This window comes from Penicillium manginii (genome assembly GCF_028828005.1).
Source record: "Penicillium manginii strain IBT 31320 chromosome Unknown utg000001l:1.0-3466041.0:1.0-3467806.0, whole genome shotgun sequence".
Taxonomy (NCBI): Eukaryota; Fungi; Ascomycota; class Eurotiomycetes; order Eurotiales; family Aspergillaceae; genus Penicillium; species Penicillium manginii.
Window position 1 is genome coordinate 1,191,154 of NW_026643102.1, and position 22,410 is coordinate 1,213,563.

The following is a 22,410-nucleotide window of genomic DNA, read 5'->3' on the forward strand; positions in this document are numbered from 1 at the left end:
ATATCTATTTATCTAGACTAATTCTATAATACTTGACTATATTCATTTAAATATAAATACAAATGTAAATACTACTAGTATGTTAGTGCTATACAACTATCTCGTCCTCACGTGGTCCGTGCGGAATCTTTTTTCGCCGACGCCGCCAACTTCTTTTTGTATTCATTCATGACGCGCTTATACCAGTCGCTCTTCGCTGCAGTCCCAAGATGCCAATTTACTACTAGAATTCGCTTTAAACACCTCTACTCATATTCACACGCCATCTTTCACCGTGCTGCACTCAGCCACTCCGCCAAAGCCATGGAGCCCTCAACCGCACCCACCACCACCACCCCGCAAAGCAAGCTCGTCGAATTCCGCGGCGCTGAGTACAATGTCATCAAGGAGGGTCTGGCCCATATTCTAAATCCTCCTTCCCAAGAGGCCGCGTCCAAGGCTACCAGAAGGGACCTCAAGACCGAAGACGAGTCGCAATCCGTCTTTTACAACCCCATCCAGCAATTCAATCGTGACCTCAGTGTTCTGGCCATTCGCGCTTTCAGCGAGCATATCATTGATCTGAAGAAGCAGAAACATGACCTGAGATCAAAGAAGCGCACTCCTGGTGGCGGTGCAAAGGGCCAGAAGCGAAAACGTGAGGATGAGGGGGAGCAGACCTCGAATAAAAAGGGAGAAGTTGCTGAAAAGTCGGAGACAGAGAATGCGAATGAGCAGATAGAAGTCGAGGTCGAGGTCTCTTCAGCTCCTGATGCGCCTGCCGCCGCCGCCGCCAATGGAAAGCAAGAAGACTCATCCACGCCATCCCACCAATTCACCATCCTAGACGCTCTCTCTGCAACAGGTCTTCGCGCCCTACGCTATGCCGCCGAAATCCCCCATGCAACCAAGATTGTCGGCAACGACCTCCTCCCCGCGGCAATCCAGTCCATGAAGACAAACATCGACTACAACGGGCTCGGAGACCGCATTCGACCAAATCTAGGCGACGCCCGCGCCTACATGTACACCCTCGGCCCAACAGAAAGATTCGACGTGATCGACCTAGACCCCTATGGCACTGCATCTCCATTCATGGACGCCGCGGTCCAGGGCGTCAAAGACGGCGGTCTGCTGTGTGTCACCTGTACCGACGCGGGAGTCTGGGCATCGACGGGATACGCGGAGAAAGCCTTCTCGCTATACGGCGGTGTGCCTATCAAGGGCTCGCACAGTCACGAAGGTGGTCTCCGTTTAATTCTCAACGGTCTCGCCATGTCTGCTGCCAAGTATGGGCTAGCTATTGAGCCCCTGCTTTCACTGAGCATCGACTTCTACGCCCGGACTTTCGTCCGTGTCTCCCGCTCCCCGGCACAAGTCAAGTTCGTCGCTGGCAACACGCTACTGCATTATAACTGTGACTCCGGCTGCGGAGCCTGGAGCAACCAATACCTCGCCTCAACAAAGCACAAGCTCGACAAAAAGGGTAACCCCATGAGCTACCATTCCCTAGCCCAAGGGCCAACCGCAGGCCCGCACTGCGAACACTGCGGCTTCAAAACACACCTCGCAGGCCCAATGTGGGGAGGCCGTCTTCACAACCCGCAATTCATCCAGCGCATCCTCTCCATCCTGCCAACCCTCGACAAAAACGTCTACCAAACCGTCCCCCGAATCGAAGGCATGCTCACCACAGCCCTGGAAGAAGATCTAGACCTCACCCCATCATCCATCAAACCCGCCGTCGCCGCCGCCGCAAACACAGCCGAAACCCAACCCCAATCAACCGAATACCCCGCCATAATCCCAAAAATGGACCCCTCCCTCCGCGACCCCTACCCCTTCTACTTCATCTTAGGCGCCCTCTCCAAAGCCCTTCACTGCCAAACACCCCCCATCGACGAATTCCGCGGCGCAATCCACTCAATCGGCTACCGCTCCACCCGTTCCCACTGCAAACCAAACTCAATCCGCACAGACGCCCCTTGGCCGGTCGTCTGGGAAATCATGCGCGAGTGGGCACGCCAGCACGCGCCTATCAAAGAAGGTTCCATCAAACCCGGCACCCCGGGCGCCGGCCTCATGAAAATGGACCGCACAAAACTGGCCGCTGGCACTGGCACTGGCGAAGCCGAAGTCGAAGCCGGCGATGCCTGGCTCGCCCGTCTAAAAACAGACCTCCTTTCCGACATCGAGGCTGGCCGCGACGTCTCTGATCTCGTTACTAGAGTCGAAGCTTCGCTCTATCGATCCGGTCCTGAGACACGCGCAGCGGAGCGAGAAGCCGAGTCAGGATCAGAGCCAAAAGCAGCCGAATGCGCCAAAGCCCAGTGCGAATGCGAGTGCGCCACATCCCAGCACGCTGGATATCCGCTTCGACGCACAGTTAGGTCGTGACTCGTCGGTTTCACATACGAATAAGCGACTGGTGCGGTATCAGATTAATCCGCGCGCGAATTGGGGCCCGTTGAATCGGGCTTCTTGATTAGATCAGGGGGTATATGTGTTGTGATGGGGTGTTTGTTTTTTCTCTAAATGTGGTGTGATTTATTTCATTGTATTTGTCTGGCCTTGTATGTATGAAAAGAACTTGAATTGAACTCTTTGATAAGGAATGTATATTGTTTACCTTGACTGTCGGTGTTGGTTATTAAGTCACGTGCTTGTACTTGACCTAACTTGAGCCTGAGATAGCTAGAGAGGCCTTGGAAAAAATTGGCTCGACCTTCCACCGGTTCATTTTGGTAAGTTCAAGTTGGCACCTAGTAATTTACAAAGCTTTTGAATTGATGGGTACTTCAATCGCGGGACGTTTTCATTTTTGACACGGAGGATGTGTTCGCTTTGAGATCCACGTCGAACGCAAAGTTCGTCCTATGTCGGGAAGTTTCGGCTCGAATCTGGAGGGAGTGAGTAAAGTAGTAAGTACTAGTAGTAGCAGCCAGCCCACGACTCGGGGATTTACGAGCTGGACCGACGTGGGATTCTGGCTCTGGCTGCACTAGGTAAGACTAAATTCAAAAAGAAGTTTACAATAAAGCCCCAGCTCCACACGGGCAATACTACAATACTACAATACAGATACGAGAGGACCAAAAAATATTGAAGAATTAATATCATTCATTACTCCCAATATAAACACCAACAAACCGACCCAGGAGACGAAACTGGCCCGGAAAAGTCGAATCTAGAAACACAAAAAGGGAAAACATGAAACGGAAAAGACAAACATAAGTCACAAGTCATCACGTCTCGAAAAGTAAGATATGGGGAAAAATTGATGCAGGCAGGCATAGGCACAGACACCGGGACAGACACAGGCACGCCTTCCTTGACAAGCATCATCTATATGCGGGGGGGGGGAGGTATAAGACCAAACTAAAACTTCGAAACAGCAACAGCAACAGCCTGGGTCTCACTGTGACTGATGCTAACATTGACAGACTTGACACCGGCAGCCTTGGCAGCAGCAGCAGCCGCACCGAGCAGATTGACAACGGGGGCACCGGTGGCATCGACGCCGATCTCAATGTCCTTCAGCGCGGCACCGGCGCCTTGGCTGGAGACGCCGAGGGACTTGAAAACAGCCTCCTTCGCGGACCAGCGTCCTGCGAACGAGGACTGCGGCGACGCAGCCTTGCGACAATAGTCTTGCTCGGCGGTGGTGAAGTTCCGCTCGACGAAAGTCTCGTTCTCGATATTCACTGCGTCGATGTTCTCGACGTCGACGCCGACCTTGGAGTTCTCGGTTGCGTGGGCCTTGGCGAGGGACTCGACCATCTGGGCTGTTGAGGGGGAGTCTTCGGTCTTGGGGGCGGCGGAGTACTTCAGTTCAGAAGTCTTTTTGTCGGCGCTGACGCGGTAGTCTGGGTTCAGGAAGATCTTGCTCTGCTGGTCGTCTTCGTAGGGGGCCTTGGACTTGGCGACGAAGATGGAGTTGTTGATCAGGCCGTTATGGAAGTAGCGGTAGGCCTTCTTTTGGCGCGCTTCGACCTTGGTCTTGTAGGCGGCGTATTGGGATGCGTCGAGGGTTGCGTACAGGTACTTGGGGTGGATACCGATGACCTGGGCGCCCTTTTGGCCGAAACCGAAGGATGTGACGCTGAACGCCTTGACGCCGTCTGTCTGGATGCTGCGGCTGGGGTAGACGATGTAGTCGAATTTCTCCATCACTTTGTCCACGTTGTCGGCATTGCGGTTACCGGGGACGAGACCCGATTCCAGGACTTGGAGACAGCCGTTGAACATCCAGGCGCCGGCCGCACCCTTGGGGTGACCGGTGAGGTACTTCTGGAAGATACCCATGACGGCGTTACCCTTGCTGCGGCCGAGGTGCTTGAGTTGTTGGCAGATGACGTCGGACTCGTTCTTGTCGTTGGCGACGGTGGAAGTACCATGGAAAGAGGCAACATCGATGTCGTCGACGGTCAGGCCCCAGGTAGCGAGGGCACCGCGGAGAGGAGCGATGCGCGAATCCTGCTTCCAGAAGTTGTTGCCCAGGCTGAACTGAGCGTCCTTCTCTTGGCGGATGGCCTCGCGCTCGATATGCTGGGCGCGCTCCTGCAGGTATGCGGATTCGTTGAAGGTGTCGTCGGACTGGGCCTTCATGGCCTCGGCCTCCTCGCGGAGGTAGAGCAGCTCAGACTCCTGCCACTCCTTGATCTGCTTCTTGCGCAGATCCATCTGGCGGCGGCGGTACTTGATGTCCAGTAGAGGCGAGGGGAACTTGCCGGGGTTCTCACGGGCAGTGGTGAGAACACCCTGGCCGGGAGCGGGGACGGACCGACCGATCTTGTCAGTGGCGGTGGTGGTCAGGGCAATGATACCGTGGATGGGGACACCCATATCCAGAGCGAGCTGGGCGCTCATGATCAGTTGCATACCGCAACCCTGGGACTCCATGAAGCCGGCACGGGTGGTGGTAGTAGGACGCGACATCTCCTGGGGAGTACGGCCGTGAGCGAACTCATCCTCGGCGTTGCTGGTAGCCTTCATGTTGGCGAACTCGTAAGAGCCCTCCTCCTGGAAGTCATCGAAACCACCAACGAAGCAGACACGGGCCTTGCCCTCGACAATGGTCTCGTAACCAATGTCAACGGACTCGACAGCAGTGGCGCAGGCACCGACGGGGGTCTTGATGGGACCAGTGGAGGACAGCAGCAACATGTTCACCCAGGCGCTCATGGTGTTGATGAAAGACTCCTGCAGGATATCCTTCTGCAGAGGCTTGTCCAGGTAACGATCCTTGTACATACCGCGCAGAGCGTGGGTACCACCGATACCGGAACCAATGCAGTTACCAACCTCCGACAGGTGGACGTACTTGTAGAACTCGTACGGGTCGGTGATACCAGCGGACAGCATGGACTCGGCGGTACACACCAGGACGAACAGGGTGACGGGGTCGACCTGCTCGATGATGTCGTCGGGAATACCGTAACGGCTGGCATCCCAGCCAGTGGGGACCTGACCAGCGACCAGGCGGTCAAACTGCAGAGCCTTGGGGATGAGCAGGTTGGCACCCTTGCGGAGACGGACGGTGTATTCGCCAGAGTCGGGGATCTCGAAGATCTCGACCTTATCGCCGTGCTCGCGCTTGAACTCCTCAGCAGTCTCCTTGGAGGCCTCGAAGGGCTCAAGGTCCTCCTGGATGACGATCTCCTGGAGCAGCTGCTTCTTCTTGGGGTCGTAGCCCTTGAATAGCTCCGGCTCGATCAGACGGATACCGGTGTGCTCGAGAATGTACTTCTCGTACTTGGGCTTGATTTCCTTGTCGTCGACGGGGTCGCCGGTCTTGGCGTCAACCCAGCCGGAGTAGGCCTTGCCCTTGAGAGGACCGTTGTGGTGCTTAATCAGACCCATGATCCAGGCCATCTCAACGCAGCCCTCCAGAGAGAACTTGCCGTTGGACTCCATCTCCCAACGGGTACGGGAGTTACCCCAGGGACCGACCTCGGCGAAACCAGTGACGACAACAACCTTGTCCAAGTTGACCATGCCCTTGAGAGACTCGTTGATGGGCTTGACCTCCTCCCACTCGGGAAGCTTGGGGAACTCGAACTTGATGTTGGCACGGGGCTCAGCAACGACCTTCTTGTACAGGGCGCCGCTGTCCTCGCCGTTGACAACCTTGTGCTCAATGGCGGTCTCCTTGATGACAGCCTGGCGGACATCGCTGGTCTCCATGATGTCGGTACGCAGCTTGGTCATCAATCCCTTAAGATCGGGGATGAACTGCAGACCACCGTTCAGATCGGCCCATACGGGGTCGAGCTGGCAGAGGTTGACGACGGCAGGAGACATCAGACCCAGAAGGTTGAAAGCCATCTCCTGCTGAGAGAAGGTGCGGACACCAAGCTTCTCAACACCCTCGGCGACCATGTTGTTACCGCTCATCAGACCGGTACCACGGGTCCAGCCAATGACCGCACCGCAAATGGTGAGGTAGCTGCCCCAGTTCTCCGAGTACCAACGGTTAAAGAGGGTCTCCAGAGCCAGCTTGGACTCGGAGTACAGACCGTCGTTACCAAAGGTACCGTGGTTGGGGGACAGAGGCAGGACGACCTGAGCAGGACGAGTCTCGAAGCCGTGAGCCTGCTTCTGGGTCTTGACGGAACCCAGCATGCGGAGCAGGTTGGTCAACATGATACGGTGAGCCAACTCAGACTTGGAATCGATGTTATCGATCTCGCGACCGTTCTCGGGGATGGCAGCGAAGGGAACAACGAAGTCAAGATCCCAGCCAAGACCCTTCTTGGTGTCGTAAATGTAGTCGACGAGGGCCTCGACATCCTGCTTGCTACCCTGGTTGAAGGGCACAACGACAAGCTGGGAGCCGCGGGCACCGTAGCGGGCGTACATGGCCTGGTAGTACTCGGTGACCTCACGAGAGAATCGGCTAGTGGTAACGACAACCTTGGCGCCACCACTGATGAGACCCTGCAGGACCTCCGCACCAATGGAACCGGCACCGGCACCAGTCATGAGGACATTCTTGCCCTGGAAGGTGAGACCTCCAGAGGCAGCGGTCTCAAGAACGTTTAAGTAGATACCGGTGAGCTTCTTGTTGTAGTCCCAGTTGTCTCCGCTCTTCTTCTTAAGGTGCAGGAAAGGGATGGTCTCGACCTTGCCGGGGCGGGGAGCACGCTTGATGCCCGACTTCTTGCCACCCTCCTGGGGCATGATCTGGTTCTCGTTCATGTCCAAGGCGTGCAGGACGTCCTTGTACAGCGCATCGAACTGGAGCTGAGAAGACTTAGAGAGACGATGTTGCTTGCGGATAAGCTTGTAGACGTTCTTCAGGTCGTTCTGCACCTTGTTGCGGTTGCTGTACTCGGAAATGGGACCACCTTCGGCCATTTGCTTGACGTAGTGCTCCAGCTTGCGGGCACTAGACCGAGGCACCTCCTTGTAGCCGATGGTACCCTTGGAGTCGATAGTGGTCTCGGGGCCGGTGGGGACATTGACGTCCTTGTAGACGGGGGCCACATCCATGACCTCCTTGCAGTTCTCAATGAGTTGCTGGCCAAGCTCCTTGGCCAATTGGTAGGTTTCGCCGCGCTCGGTAGGGCAGTTGTCAATGTGGTACTGCATGAAGTCGAGGAGAAGAGGGTTGGAGCGGTTCATGATGCGAATGCAACGGCTGACAATTTCGCGATCCACCACTTGGAGGCGGCCGAAAATGATATCGTAGTACATGCTGAGGGCATCCTGGCGAGCCCAGTTCCAAGAGGAGTCGTAGACACGAGCCTTGAGGGGGTCGAAGGAGGGCTCAATACCGGAGGCGTAGAAGTCACCGTGCTCGGCCTGCCACAGATCGATTTGTGATTGCAGGGCCTTTTGGGTTTCTTGGGAGGTAATGAAAGCCTTGTCACCGGCACGAAGATCCATCTTGAGGTAACGGGCGATCACCTCGAGCTGCTGCTTGAATAGAGCCCGCTGATCCTTGGTCAGAGCATCAATGGCAGCAGGGTCCATCATCATACCACCGCCGCCACCACCGGCGTCACCACCGGCAGTAGGAGCGGACAGGTTGATACCAGCACTGGCAGCGTATTTGTTGGTGACATCGTCGAGGAAGGCCTTGGCATCAGCCTCCGAGCCAAGACGGGAGGCCGGCTCCATTGTAATGGCAAGCAGGAGCACACCGTCCTGACGACCGGAGCCCAGACCCCAGCGAGTTTCCAAGTATTTGCGCACAGCTGTGATGTTGAAGCCACCGGGCATCTTTGAGGAGACGGTTCGGGCAATGAGGGAGGAGGATTGCTTGCCCAATTGGCCGTTGAAAGTGGCCTGCATGGCAGCACCAAGCTCGTCGAGGGGAGTATCTTCGGGCTTTTCGGGAGTTGAGCCGAATTCCTTGCCCAGGTCACCCAGGATTTCATTTTGTAATGTAGATTTACCTAGAGCGGGAGATCGACGTTAGCTTGGGTCCATGTGGTGTCCATTGGCGTTTATGGCTTAAACCAATGCATGTAATGTACTCACCTCCAACGAGATCTTTAATAGCTTTTGTCAATGGCACATCGGCCAGACCCTTCTTCAGCTTCTGAGCCACGAGGGATCGCAGAATGTCGACAGCAGTGACGGGAGCATCTTCGACAGCGGCGGCGGGACCGGCACTGGGGGCGGAGGCAGCAGCAGCCACTGGAGCAGCGGCGGGAGCTGGACCAGCGGAGGTCGGGGCCTCAGCAGCGGGAGTTGGCTCGGGCTCGTCCTCTACGGGATCGACATCGTAGTAGATCTCCTTGGCGTCTTTGTTGTAGCAGAGGATTTGACGTTGCACGGAGGTAGCGGCATCGTAAGCCTCGTACTTGGAGGCGAGTGTGCGGCGGGCCATTCCACCGAGGGTATCTGCGGGACCAATCTCAACAATGCGCTCAGTGCGCTGCTCGGCGAGGATGACATCTTGGGTTTCAATCCATCGGACGGGGGAGGCGAATTGGTAGGCGAGCAGCTCCACCAACAAGGTGTGTGCCAGCTCCTGCTCGATCTCGGGACGCATGATGGGTGGGATAGATAGGGTATCGTTGAGAGAGAGGGAGGGTGAGTGAGAGAGGAAATATATTAAGTTGTAAGAGTAGGACCAGCGTCCTGGGATGGCGCGACGGAGGAGGTGGTGTCGCAGTCGAGGACAATTGGGGGTGTTTAATAGAAGAAACCCCAAAAAGAGAAGAGAATAGGGAAAATTAAAAAGGTGACAAGTAACGACAATGAGGAGAAGAGGAGAGGGGAGGAGAGGTGGAGGAGGAGGAGGAGTGGTCAAGGACTGGAGGTGACCCGATGGGGAGGGAAGCAAAAAAAAAAGGTGGGAGTTGATATCGGTAATACCAATACAGTTACGATGGGTCGTGGTGGGTGACGGTTGCCTCAAGGTGGTGGGTGGTGGGCGGTAAGTACTGGAGATACTGGGCGGTGATGGAGTTGAGTAATCAAATCAACAGTTACTGGTGGTAACAGCGGTAACGGATGGTAATTTGGTACTACTCCATGGTAAGTTCATGGTATCTATGAGAACTCCGGCATTCGGCCGGATGTTGAGTAGATCAGACCGAGTGTACTGTGCCTGATTCTACAGTATTAGTAGGGTAATAATAGGGTGTGATTGTAGCACGAGTACACTCCACTCTCTTGCATGGCCATAATACATACTGAAATACTAAAAGTATATGTAATAATTTCCCAACGCCCCAGCGTCCCACTAAAAAACGAAGATTACCGACAACTCGTTGAATTCGGCGGGGCCACGCTAGTCCCATTTGGGTCGTTCAACTAATCTTTTTTTTGTTGCTTCGAACGTCCGCTGCTTCTTGCCCTGCCGACTTTGACTACTTCCTGTCCTTCTCCTCCACTTCACCTCCTCCATCTCCTCCCCTTGTCCTCTTCCTCTTCCCTTCAGTTCTTGCTTTTTACTTTACTTAATCTTATTTCGTGTCAATTGAGTTATCTAGAGGTATCTACTCATTCCTTTCCTCTACTACCTCCACCGCCACCTCCACCACCATCACACGACAGCTGCTAACCTCCACAGTCAATTGACCACGACTCCCGATAGAGATAGAGGGGACTTACGACTGAACATATACATACACCTACACCTCCTTCAACTCCCTTTCTCCTCCTCACTCCCACCACCACCATGTACGGCACATCCACCGGCCCCCAGACCGGTATCAATACCCCCCCGCTCCTCCCAGTCACTGCGCCCCCTCATCCTGTCGCATGGCTCTCTCGAATTCTCTTTCCTCGTTCCTACTTCCCTTCACTTCCATGCCTCCCAGTTGAAGGATGGCTTCGCCACATCATTACCCGAGCCCACAGATGAATTGGCCCAGGACGATGAGCCTTCTTCCGTCGCCGAGCTGGTCGCCCGCTACATTGGTCATGTCGCCCGCGAAGTCGAAGCCGGAGAGGATGATACTCAGGGCAGCTATGATGAGGTCCTCAAGCTGGTCCTGAATGAGTTCGAGCGTGCTTTTATGCGCGGCAACGACGTTCACGCCGTGGCCGCTGCTCTGCCCGGTATCGTGGAGAAGAAAAACCAGGTCGTCGAGGCCTATTACGCCGGACGTGCCGCCGCCGGCCGGCCCACAAAGCCCTACGATTCAGCTCTCTTCCGTGCTGCCTCCGACGAGGCCGCCGGTATCTACACCGTCTTCGGTGGTCAGGGTAACATTGAGGAGTACTTTGACGAGCTGCGCGCGGTTTATACTACTTATCCTTCTTTCGTCGAGGAGCTCATTGTCTCCTCTGCAGAGCTCCTGCAAACGCTCTCTCGGGATCCCGAAGCTAGCAAGCAGTACCCTAAGGGTCTGGATATTATCCGCTGGCTCCAGGACCGCGATGCTCAACCCGATACCGACTACCTGGTTTCCGCCCCCGTCAGTCTTCCTCTGATCGGTTTGGTCCAGCTGGCTCACTACACTGTCACTTGCAAGGTTCTGGGCCGCCAGCCCGGCGATCTGCTGGAGCGCATCCGGGGAACCACTGGTCACTCGCAAGGTGTTGTGACTGCGGCCGCTATTGCTACGGCCACCAGCTGGGAGTCCTTCGCCCAGGCTTCCCGCAATGCCCTGACTATGCTCTTCTGGATTGGTCTGCGCAGTCAACAGGCCTACCCCCGTACATCTATTGCCCCCTCTGTCCTGCAGGACTCGATTGAGAATGGCGAGGGCACCCCCACCCCCATGCTTTCCATCCGTGACCTGTCCCGCGCCCAGGTCCAGGAGCACATTGATGCCACCAACCAGCATTTGCCCGAGGACCGCCACATCGCCATCTCCCTGGTCAACAGTGCTCGCAACTTCGTTGTCACCGGTCCTCCCATCTCTCTCTACGGTCTGAACCTCCGTCTGCGCAAGGTCAAGGCCCCCACTGGCCTCGACCAGAACCGTGTTCCCTTCACTGAGCGCAAGGTTCGCTTCGTCAACCGTTTCCTCCCCATCACCGCTCCCTTCCACAGCCAGTACCTCACCTCCGCCTATGAGCGTATCCTGGAGGATCTCGAGGATGTCGATATTCCCGCCAAGTCCCTTGTCATCCCTGTTTTCCACACCAAGACTGGCGATGACCTGCGCAAGCTGGGCGATGAGAGCGCCGTCCCCGCTCTGGTTCGCATGATCACTCACGATCCTGTCAACTGGGAGCAGGCCACCGTCTTCCCCAGTGCCACTCACATCGTTGACTTCGGCCCTGGTGGCATCTCCGGTCTCGGTGTTCTGACCAACCGCAACAAGGATGGTACCGGTGTCCGTGTCATTCTCGCTGGTGAGATGGATGGTACCAACGCCGAGGTTGGCTACAAGCCTGAGCTGTTCGATCGTGATGAGCACTCCGTCAAGTATGCCACTGACTGGGTGAAGGAGCATGGTCCTCGCCTCGTGCAGACTTCCACCGGCCAGACCTACGTCGACACCAAGATGAGTCGCCTGCTCGGTATCCCCCCTGTCATGGTTGCTGGTATGACCCCCACCACTGTCGCCTGGGACTTCGTGGCTGCTACTATGAACGCTGGTTACCACATTGAGCTGGGTGGTGGTGGTTACTACAACGCCAAGACGATGACTGCTGCTGTCAACAAGATCGAGAAGGTCATCCCCCCTGGCCGTGGTATCACCATCAACTTGATCTATGTCAACCCCCGTGCCATGGCTTGGCAGATCCCTCTTATCGGTCGCCTGCGTGCTGACGGTGTCCCCATTGAGGGTCTAACCATCGGTGCCGGTGTGCCCTCCATTGAGGTTGCCAACGAGTACATCGAGACTCTGGGTATCAAGCACATCGCTTTCAAGCCTGGTTCCGTCGATGCTATCCAGCAGGTCATCAACATCGCCAAGGCCAACCCTAAGTTCCCCATTCTCCTCCAGTGGACTGGTGGTCGTGGCGGTGGTCACCACTCCTTCGAGGATTTCCACCAGCCCATCCTCCAGATGTACGGCCGTATCCGCAAGCAAGACAACATTGTTCTGGTTGCTGGCAGTGGCTTCGGTGGCTCTGAGGACACCTACCCTTACCTCTCCGGTACCTGGTCCGGCAAGTTCGGCTACCCTGCCATGCCCTTCGACGGTTGTCTCTTCGGTTCCCGTGTGATGGTCGCCAAGGAGGCCCACACTTCCAAGAACGCTAAGAAGGCCATCGTCGATGCCCCCGGTGTTGACGATGAGGAGTGGGAGAAGACCTACAAGGGCGCTACCGGTGGTGTCATCACCGTTCTGTCCGAGATGGGCGAGCCTATTCACAAGCTCGCCACTCGTGGTGTTCTGTTCTGGCAGGAGATGGACCAGAAGATCTTCAAGCTGGACAAGGCCAAGCGTGTTCCCGAGCTGAAGAAGCAGCGCAACTACATCATCAAGAAGCTCAACGATGACTTCCACAAGGTGTGGTTCGGCCGCAACGCTGCCAATGAGACCGTCGATCTGGAGGATATGACCTACGCTGAGGTTGTCCACCGTATGGTCGAGCTCATGTACGTTAAGCATGAGTCTCGCTGGATCGACGACTCGCTGAAGCGTCTCACTGGTGACTTCCTCCGCCGTGTCGAGGAGCGTTTCACCACCGCCAACGGCCAAGCTTCGCTTCTGCAGAACTACTCCGAGCTGGACACCCCCTACCCCGCTGTTGACAACATTCTGGCCGCCTACCCCGAGGCTGCTTCTCAGCTGATCAACGCTCAGGATGTCCAGCACTTCCTTCTCCTGTGCCAGCGCCGTGGTCAGAAGCCCGTTCCCTTCGTCCCTGTTCTGGATGAGAGCTTTGAGTACTTCTTCAAGAAGGACTCTCTGTGGCAGAGCGAGGATCTCGAGGCTGTTGTTGACCAGGATGTCGGTCGTACCTGTATTCTGCAGGGTCCTATGGCCGTTCGCTTCTCCAAGATCATGGATGAGCCTGTCAAGGACATCCTCGATGGCGTTCACAACGGTCACATCGCTGGCCTGCTCCGTGATGTCTACGGTGGCGACAAGTCTAAGATCCCCATGATCGAGTACTTTGGTGGCAGACTGTCCAACGCTGAGGATGAGCCCGAGCTGGATGGCCTCACTGTCTCCGAGGAGCCCAACAAGATCAGCTTCCGCCTGTCCGCTTCCCCCTCTGCCGTCCTCCCCGATGATGACCAGTGGCTGCGTCTCCTCGCCGGCGATTCCTACTCCTGGCGTCACGCCCTCTTCCAGGCCGATGTCTACGTTCAGGGTCACCGTTTCCAGACCAACCCCATGAAGCGCATCGTTGCCCCCAGTGGCGGCCTCTACGTTGAGATCACCAACCCCAACACCCCTGCCAAGACTGTCATCACCGTCCGTGAGCCTTACCAGTCTGGCAAGCTCGTCAAGACCGTCGAGGCCAAGGTGAACGAGCACGGCCAGGTCAGCCTGACCCTGTTCGAGGGCCGCACCGCCGAGAATGGCGTTGTTCCCCTGAACTTCCTCTTCACTTACCACCCGGAGACCGGTTACGCCCCCATCCGTGAGGTTATGGGTGACCGCAACGACCGCATCAAGGAGTTCTACTACCGTATCTGGTTCGGCAACAAGGATGTCCCCTTCGACACCCCCACCACTGCCACTTTCAACGGTGGAACCGAGACCATCACCTCGCAGGCTGTTGCTGACTTCGTCCACGCCGTTGGCAACACCGGCGAGGCCTTCGTCGACCGCCCCGGCAAGGAAGTCTACGCTCCTATGGACTTTGCCATTGTTGCTGGCTGGAAGGCCATCACCAAGCCCATCTTCCCCCGTACCATCGACGGTGATCTGCTCAAGCTGGTCCACCTGTCTAACGGTTTCAAGATGGTTCCTGGTGCCGAGCCCCTGAAGGTCGGCGATGTTCTCGACACCACCGCCCAGATCAACGCTGTCATCAACAACGAGTCTGGCAAGATGGTCGAGGTCTGCGGTACCATCAAGCGCGAGGGCCAGGCTATCATGCACGTCACTAGCCAGTTCTTGTACCGCGGTGCCTACACCGACTTTGAGAACACCTTCCAGCGCAAGGAGGAGGTTCCCATGCAGGTCCACCTGGCTACCAGCCGCGACGTCGCCATCCTCCGCTCTAAGGAGTGGTTCCGCGTGGATGAGAGCGACATCGAGCTGCTCGGCCAGACCCTCACTTTCCGTCTGCAGTCTCTGATCCGCTTCAAGAACACCACTGTCTTCAGCAATGTTCAGACCATCGGTCAGGTCCTCGTGGAGCTCCCGACCAAGGAGGTTGTTCAGGTCGCTTCCGTGGAGTACGAGGCCGGTGCCTCCCACGGTAACCCTGTCATCGACTACCTCCAGCGTAACGGTAACTCCATCGAGCAGCCTATGCACTTCGAGAACCCCATCCCTCTCAGTGGCAAGACCGCTCTGGAGCTGCGTGCCCCGGCCTCCAACGAGACCTACGCTCGTGTCTCTGGCGATTACAACCCCATTCACGTGTCGCGTGTCTTCTCCAGCTATGCCAACCTGCCCGGTACTATCACCCACGGCATGTACAGCAGTGCCGCCGTGCGCAGCTTGGTTGAGACCTGGGCTGCCGAGAACAACATCGGCCGGGTCCGTGGCTTCCACGTCTCCCTGGTCGGCATGGTTCTGCCCAATGACATGATCACCGTCAAGCTTCAGCACGTCGGTATGATCGCTGGTCGCAAGCTCATCAAGGTCGAGGCCTTCAACAAGGAGACCGAGGAGAAGGTTCTGGACGGCGAGGCCGAGGTCGAGCAGCCCATCACCTCCTACGTCTTCACTGGTCAAGGTTCCCAGGAGCAGGGCATGGGTATGGAGCTCTATGCCAGCAGCCCCGTTGCCAAGGAGGTCTGGGACCGTGCTGATCGTCACTTCATCGAGAACTACGGTCTCTCCATCATCGACATCGTCAAGAACAACCCCAAGGAGCTCACTGTCTACTTCGGTGGTCCCCGTGGTAAGGCCATCCGCCAGAACTACATCTCGATGACCTTCGAGTCCGTCAACGCCGACGGCTCCATCAAGTCGGAGAAGATCTTCAAGGAGGTCGACGAGACCACCGCCTCTTACACCTACCGCTCTCCCACCGGTCTGCTTTCCGCTACCCAGTTCACCCAGCCCGCTCTCACCCTCATGGAGAAGGCCTCCTTCGAGGACATGCGCTCCAAGGGTCTGGTCCAGCGCGACAGCAGCTTCGCCGGTCACTCTCTCGGTGAATACTCTGCTCTTGCCGCCCTGGCCGATGTCATGCCCATCGAGTCCCTCGTCTCCGTCGTCTTCTACCGTGGTCTGACCATGCAAGTCGCCGTCGAGCGTGACGCCCAAGGCCGCTCCAACTACTCCATGTGCGCCGTCAACCCCAGCCGTATCTCCAAGACCTTCAACGAGCAAGCCCTGCAATACGTCGTGGAGAACATCTCCGAGACAACCGGCTGGCTGCTGGAGATCGTCAACTACAACGTCGCCAACATGCAATACGTCGCAGCCGGTGACCTCCGCGCCCTTGACTGCCTTACCAACCTGCTCAACTTCCTCAAGGCGCAGAACATCGACATCCCCGCCCTGATGGAGAGCATGTCCATCGAAGACGTCAAGGACCACCTCGTCAGCATCATCCGAGAATGCGTCAAGCAAACCGAGGCCAAGCCCCGCCCCATCAACCTGGAGCGTGGCTTCGCTACCATCCCGCTCAAGGGCATCGACGTCCCCTTCCACAGTACCTTCCTGCGCTCCGGCGTCAAGCCTTTCCGCTCCTTCTTGCTGAAGAAGATCAACAAGACCACTATTGATCCTAGCAAGTTGGTCGGCAAGTACATCCCCAACGTCACGGCCCGACCATTCGAGATCACTAAGGAGTACTTCGAGGATGTCTATCGCCTGACTAACTCTCCCCGCATCGCCGCTATTCTCGCGAACTGGGAGAAGTATGAGGAGGGTGATGCTGCTGCTCGTGCTTAGATGGGGTTGAGGATGAATTACTTAATGTGTGTGTGTGAAGTTTTCTTTTTTTTTGTTCCCATAGAAAGACCGTCGGGTCGTGATGTGACATGATGTCTTTTGTCTTTGTGATATTGGCGTTTTTGCATGTATATTTCAATGTTAGGTTTTATTCAAGTTATTTTCTACTTCAATTCAGTTATATGTATTAGTAGCCTTAGGTAGGTCATGATGTATAGTCTACTCCGTATAGCCCAAGGGATCATGATACCTACTACTACCACCTCAGCTATTCAATTTCAATCTTAACTTGAAGGTCTCCGACCCCAATGCCAAGATAAAAACACCCACTCACATCAACCTAAATTGGACCACGCCATCCAAGTTATTACCAGCCCCATTACTTCCACTTCCCCAATTCCTCCTTTACAGGTCCATCAACTCGAAACCAAGTAATGGGCTCATGGTCCTACTACTGCGCAATATGCGGCTCCACCTTCCACGGTCCCGACCTCATATCCCGCAAACAACGCACCCCCCGCTTCCTCTTTCGCCAACAACGCGACGCCGCCTTTAACAAACTAACATCCACCTCCCCAACCAACAAAATCGATTTCAGAACCTTCAACGCCGAAACAGCCGCAGGAGAAAACAATCTCGACGCAGAGTCCCTCCCCAGCGAAGACGAAGACAATACCTATGACCCCTGCATTATATCCAAAGAAGACGCAGCCTGGTCCGAAGATCTCCAATGTCTCGGTGTGAATTTTGAGCATCGCCCTCGGAGGGCTTTTCTTTCTGATATTGGGTGTGAGGGGGGGTTATGGGGCTGTTTATGCGGGGCCGGGAAGTGCTGAGAGTGCACCGGAGAGTTTGGATGAGTATGCGGCGTATGATCAGTGTGAGGAGAATCCGCTTTTTCCTTTTCATCCTAGGTGCTTTGAGTTGCTGAGAAAAGCTGTTGCGTTTCGGGCTGGAAATTCCAATACCAGTGGTGATTTGGATCTGGATTTGGATGTTTTGTGGGGTGTTTTCCGCCATTTGCAGGATTACGCACAGCTTGATATTGACTATGGACGACCTGGTCCACCGCAAGATCAACACTGGCTTGTAAATTCCGGCGAAGAACTCTTTATCGCGGATCCTGGGAAGCGAGTCCATATCCACGACAATGTGAATCATATGTGGGATGAGATGGTATCGTCTGTAGAGGTCTCGAACTCGAACTCGAACTCGCATACTATGGAGAACTCGTCGGATCCATTTGTTCTCCTGCTTGAAGTACTACCGCTTCTCACATCTCAACTTTATCCTGAGTCATTATTAAATCTTATTTCGGCCTCGCCGTCTTTACGCCGTGGTCTGGGTGGAAATTTCGCATACTGGCGCCGCCGATTCGAGACAGATATGCCGTGGTTCTTTGAAGTTCACTCTTTCTTAGACTCGCTCGGTACTGTGGCTGTTGGAGTTCCGAAAATCTCGTTTTCGCATCTCTTTGCTTGGGCGTATCATACTACTACGCCGAGGGTAGGGATAAAGGGTCCTTTTATGGGTGTTGCTAATCGGAGGCGGATTTGGGGGGTATGTGATCAACTTGTTGGTCCGTATCTGGATCTGGTTGGTACTCAGTATAGACTCGAGTCTGAGTCTGAGTCTGAGTCGGAAGTGGAAGTGGAAGAAGCTCAGTCGCAGTGATATTGGAGTAGATATTTCGGTACTAGTACTTGCCAATAGTACTAGTACCTAGTTATACATAGTACTAATCGGGATTGGCAAGGACTATAGTCTAAATATCGAGGTCATTACCTACCTAAGTAGGTATACGTAACATATTTCCTACTAGCCAATGTAGGGCTTTCCTAAACTAGGTGCTGCTACTTTAATGAGGGTGCTTAGAATCAGACTAAGTGATAGTCTATGATTGTACAGGTCTTTAGAAGCCCAAGTTCTGGAACTTGAAAGAATAAGAAAAGTGTATGACCAACAGCTTTCAAGTTATGGTTGAATGCAGATTGGCTTTATAACCCCGAAGGCTTCAAGTGGGGCCAACAGTTGTATCCTAGGATGCATCCGTGGTGGGGGCTAGGCGCTTAATTATCATGATTGCTTGAGGGCTGGAGAAATCAATACGGAAAGTCAACAGATAATCCTCATCTAGGGACTTTGTTATAATTTGAGAGAAGTCTCTAAAATGCAGGTCTGGATAGAGAAACCAGTGAGGTTGGCGCAGCTGGATGTCGTTTCGGTACGTTCTGATGTCGGCCTTGGTATGTTCATTATTTCTACTACTAAATGGGGTATATTTAGAGACAACATGGGAATTTGAATCTTTCAAATCAGATCTAGTCTCTTAAGGCAATCTCGGTGATGATCTCAGGTTGATCCAATAATTTATTGGCTTTGCTCTGTCTGAGCTGGCGCTGACCCTGTATGAACAATCATATCTGTGTGTTTAGCGTGGGCGCTAAATGAAACCCAGTTGGCGAACAATAGCATTTCAGCCTCCATTTCCCCTTTTCATTTATAAAACTTTCACTCGCAGTATATTCTATCTAGATGTTCATCTCTGCATCTCTGCGCGGAAGTGATAATGTACCTTCGGCATGTCTGCCGCATTCACTCCTACAATAACTTCAGCTCTGGCGACTCCGACTCATCCTCCTTGTCCAAGCAAATATTCCATCGTTACCAGCAGAACGTATCTCATAGAAGATGTTTCCTCCCAGATAGTGGGATTGTGCTGCCCGACGTATGCTATACTGATTTTATGATGTACAACCCCAGTGCTAATCAAAGTGGCTTTCTAGAGGCTACAATGCTGAACCTTCTGTATACTTACACGGTTCCTCAACGATAACCACAACATTATGCGGATCAAAATTGCCGATGACCACTATATATACACCTGGGACCAGTTCAAGTCATACGGGGATTACAGAAAACCTAAAAGCGAATGCCAGTTACGTGTATAGCGATTATGTGTCGGTGACATGGAGCTTGAGTGATCGGTCTACCACTTCATCAGCCTCTAGCACAAATCATTCAGTTCTGTCAACAAGTACACAAGCTGGTATTGTAGTAGGAGCTACCATGGGGGGGTTTACTGTTGTTCGTAATTGCTTTTGGGTTATTTTTTTCTTCGACCACGACAAAGAAAACACCCCAAGACAGACCTTTCTCAGAGGGAGAAGCGTCTCAGCAATGAGGAGTATGGGCCCACAACGATATCTAACCCTATTCAAGCCTCAAGCTGGACGTCCTGGAGATCAATGACTCTCGACACATGGTTCTACGAGACGATTGCGATCTGCTTCAGTCTCATATGCTTTATCGCGATCTTTCTCATCCTACAGGTATGTGACTTCAGAGGCTAGCTAGTACGAAAGCCTTTATACAATACTAAAGCTTCACAGATCTATAATCAACAGCCGAAACCAACACTTTCGTATGGACTTACCTTGAATGCAATAATCGCAGCAGTCTCAATAGCATCAAAATCATCATTGCTATATGTTGTGGGCGAGTGCATATCCCAGTTGAGATGGATCTCTTTTCAAAATATCCCAAGGCCATTATCTCACGTCCAAATATACGACAGCGCTAGCCGAGGACCATGGGGCGCTATTCAAATAATGTTTCATGACAAATTCCGCTCACTAGTGACCATCGGTGCTTCAATAACTCTTTTAGCACTCGCATTTGAGCCTTTCGTTCAACAAATTATCGCATATCATATCAAGGAGGTTGAACATCCCTCAAATGCGACCAAGATCAAGCAATCGCGCTTCTTTATACCCAACTATGAGAGTCTTGACTACGTATCGGCTTTTCAAAATGCATTTTGGACCAGTGATTTCGGTTATGATCTACCTTGCCCGTCAGGTAACTGCAGATGGCCAACATTCCAATCGGTTGAGCTATGTAACAAATGCGAAGATGTTACCAATAGCGCGCAGCTCCACGGATGCGATACCTCTTCAATTAATCTTCAAGTTGACGTTGAATACACTCAATTTAAGGCAAGTTATTCCCCGTGTAATGTTTCATTACCGGATGGACCATGGTCGCAGACACCAGTGGAGGTCGACATCGTAGGTAGGTCCAATGGCCTGAAGCAGGTCTATTTCGGCTATCCCCAGGATGTCTGGCTTCTTGACCATCAGGATCTCTTGTCTGGCCCAGGTGGAAAGTATCGTTTGTCCAACAAAACATATTTAGGCGTGCAAAACCCTATAGTTGTATATGGACATTCCCAAATCACCCTCGAGAGCAATTGGGCCAATGCAACCTTCCAACACCCCGTACTGACTCCTCGTATCGAGAAAGCCACTGAGTGTCTCTTGTCCCTCTGCCTAAAAACCTATAATGTGTCAGTCAACGACGGAATTTCATCAGTTACGCAATCAGAGCCCAACTTTGGCTCATTCTGGGTCCAAAGAGAGAAGGATTTGCCAACCACCTTTGGTCTAGATCCCACCACCATATGTTGGAAACCAAATTCAGAGCCCTTGACAGACCTGACCACGATTGTTTACAGAAATGATACTGTGGAGGTCATGAACTCTGCTCAACATGAATTTTGCGACTACGATGTCTCTGGTCAATGGTGGTCAATGTACCTCCATCAAAACCTGGATATGTCAGGCTATACCCAGGCGAGGTGGACCTTTGAAAACAACTCGCAGCCATTGAGCAGAGCAAATTCGGGGGTTTCCAATGCTCCACTGCCATCAAAAGAACTTCGCAAGATCGTTGAGTCAGGCCTAGAGCAAGTGATGAAAAATCTAGCGGCATCGCTTTCAAAATATGCCCGCAACCTCAGCAACGCAACAATCAGTGGAACTTCGTCAAGCCCGGAGTATTATGTTGTTGTCAACTGGGCTTGGCTAACGCTTCCGGGTGTACTTATCTTACTTGGGATCATTCTTCTTGTCTCAACTGCACTCACAAACACACATCAGAAGATGGGTCTCTGGAAGTCATCTGTCCTTCCGTTTTTGTACCATGGACTTGAAGACTCTTTAATCGAGAGGGATCAAATTGAGTCTCTGAGCAGAATGGGACAAGCTGCCGATGAAGTCAAAGTTAGGTTGGCTTATTCAGATATGGAGGGAAGATCAATTCTTCGGTGGGATCCCAAGATATCTAATCCTATTTAATGGCATATCATAGTCAATCGTTGTGTTTTCCTTGATAGAACAAAAAGTAAATTCTTTTCCAAGGTTTCATCTCGAATATTATAATATAGTATAGTAGTATATGTATCGATGTCAGTTTACGAAACTGTGGGAGTTACAGGGTAGGGTGGCGTAGTATTAGAGCATCACCCAGGCACCCCTCGTGATACTACGAAGGGATTAATTGATTATACTCAAAAAAAAAGTCAGGATTTGGTCTAGCAGGCAATATATGAGACTCCAGGTTTGTTAGGATTCAACTTAAAGCTTAAAGAATGACCTACGGAGAAGCAATTTGTAGCCACCTGACAGTTAGCCTACGAGGATTCGATCTTCGAGCATGCCGTACTAATAGTGATAGCAGACGAGTTAATATACTGTCTGTCTAAGGGAAATTACAAGGTTGAATCGGTTACTCATTATTTACGGTAGCTACATCAGTCCCTAGTAGTAGTGATATGCCATGGTATGAAGACTCTACGATATGAGATAATAATCCGGGAAGTTGGATATGATGTATCTTACTACCTCTGGTGTAAAATGGGGCTAGCTATAGCCCGTGGGTACCTTGGACAGATTACACAGGGGGGGTACATCTCGCTCAGGGCTGGGGTTAGGGTTGCTTCGGGGACTAAGGCTAGGCTCTGGATTCGGAGTCTAAATTTAATCAAATCAAACACCTGGAAAGTCTGTCCAAATCAAATTCATTTGCGTTTATATTGAGCCCTGTGGCTCAGCTCAACTTTGGCTCAGTTTAGTTAAGATGGCCCCTAGAAGCATTTTTATTATCATACAAGCTTATATTCCTTGAATGAACACAAACATGAACAGAACTCCATTCTATCTTAGTCCAGTCCAGTCCAGTCCAGTCCAGCTCG

At 53.3% G+C, this 22,410-nt stretch overlaps 5 protein-coding genes across 5 annotated transcripts; 4 read left to right on the top strand and 1 right to left on the bottom strand.

The window, feature by feature from the left end:
- Nucleotides 1–303: 303 nt before the first annotated feature.
- On the top strand, nucleotides 304–2,464 carry N7533_000463 (tRNA (guanine26-N2)-dimethyltransferase; the record flags this gene model as incomplete). Its single annotated transcript, XM_057097113.1, has 2 exons — nucleotides 304–2,267; nucleotides 2,311–2,464. The coding sequence occupies 2 exons, from the start codon at nucleotides 304–306 to the stop codon at nucleotides 2,462–2,464; spliced, it is 2,118 nt and encodes a 705-aa protein (XP_056965606.1).
- An 893-nt stretch (nucleotides 2,465–3,357) lies between these two features.
- N7533_000464 (trifunctional fatty acid synthase subunit FAS2) lies at nucleotides 3,358–8,983 on the bottom strand (the record flags this gene model as incomplete). Its single annotated transcript, XM_057097114.1, has 2 exons — nucleotides 3,358–8,381; nucleotides 8,467–8,983. The coding sequence occupies 2 exons, from the start codon at nucleotides 8,981–8,983 to the stop codon at nucleotides 3,358–3,360; spliced, it is 5,541 nt and encodes a 1,846-aa protein (XP_056965607.1).
- Nucleotides 8,984–10,117: 1,134 nt separating this feature from the next.
- On the top strand, nucleotides 10,118–16,376 carry N7533_000465 (tetrafunctional fatty acid synthase subunit FAS1; the record flags this gene model as incomplete). The annotated part of the gene is made up of 2 exons (XM_057097115.1): nucleotides 10,118–10,195; nucleotides 10,260–16,376. 2 exons carry the CDS (start codon nucleotides 10,118–10,120, stop codon nucleotides 16,374–16,376), a joined length of 6,195 nt encoding a protein of 2,064 aa, XP_056965608.1.
- A 434-nt stretch (nucleotides 16,377–16,810) lies between these two features.
- Nucleotides 16,811–18,050, top strand: N7533_000466 (Aryl-alcohol dehydrogenase; the record flags this gene model as incomplete). Its single annotated transcript, XM_057097116.1, has 3 exons — nucleotides 16,811–17,163; nucleotides 17,348–17,936; nucleotides 17,985–18,050. 3 exons carry the CDS (start codon nucleotides 16,811–16,813, stop codon nucleotides 18,048–18,050), a joined length of 1,008 nt encoding a protein of 335 aa, XP_056965609.1.
- Nucleotides 18,051–19,987: 1,937 nt separating this feature from the next.
- On the top strand, nucleotides 19,988–21,514 carry N7533_000467 (uncharacterized protein; the record flags this gene model as incomplete). The annotated part of the gene is made up of 1 exon (XM_057097117.1): nucleotides 19,988–21,514. One exon carries the CDS (start codon nucleotides 19,988–19,990, stop codon nucleotides 21,512–21,514), a length of 1,527 nt encoding a protein of 508 aa, XP_056965610.1.
- Between the last annotated feature and the right edge of the window lie 896 nt (nucleotides 21,515–22,410).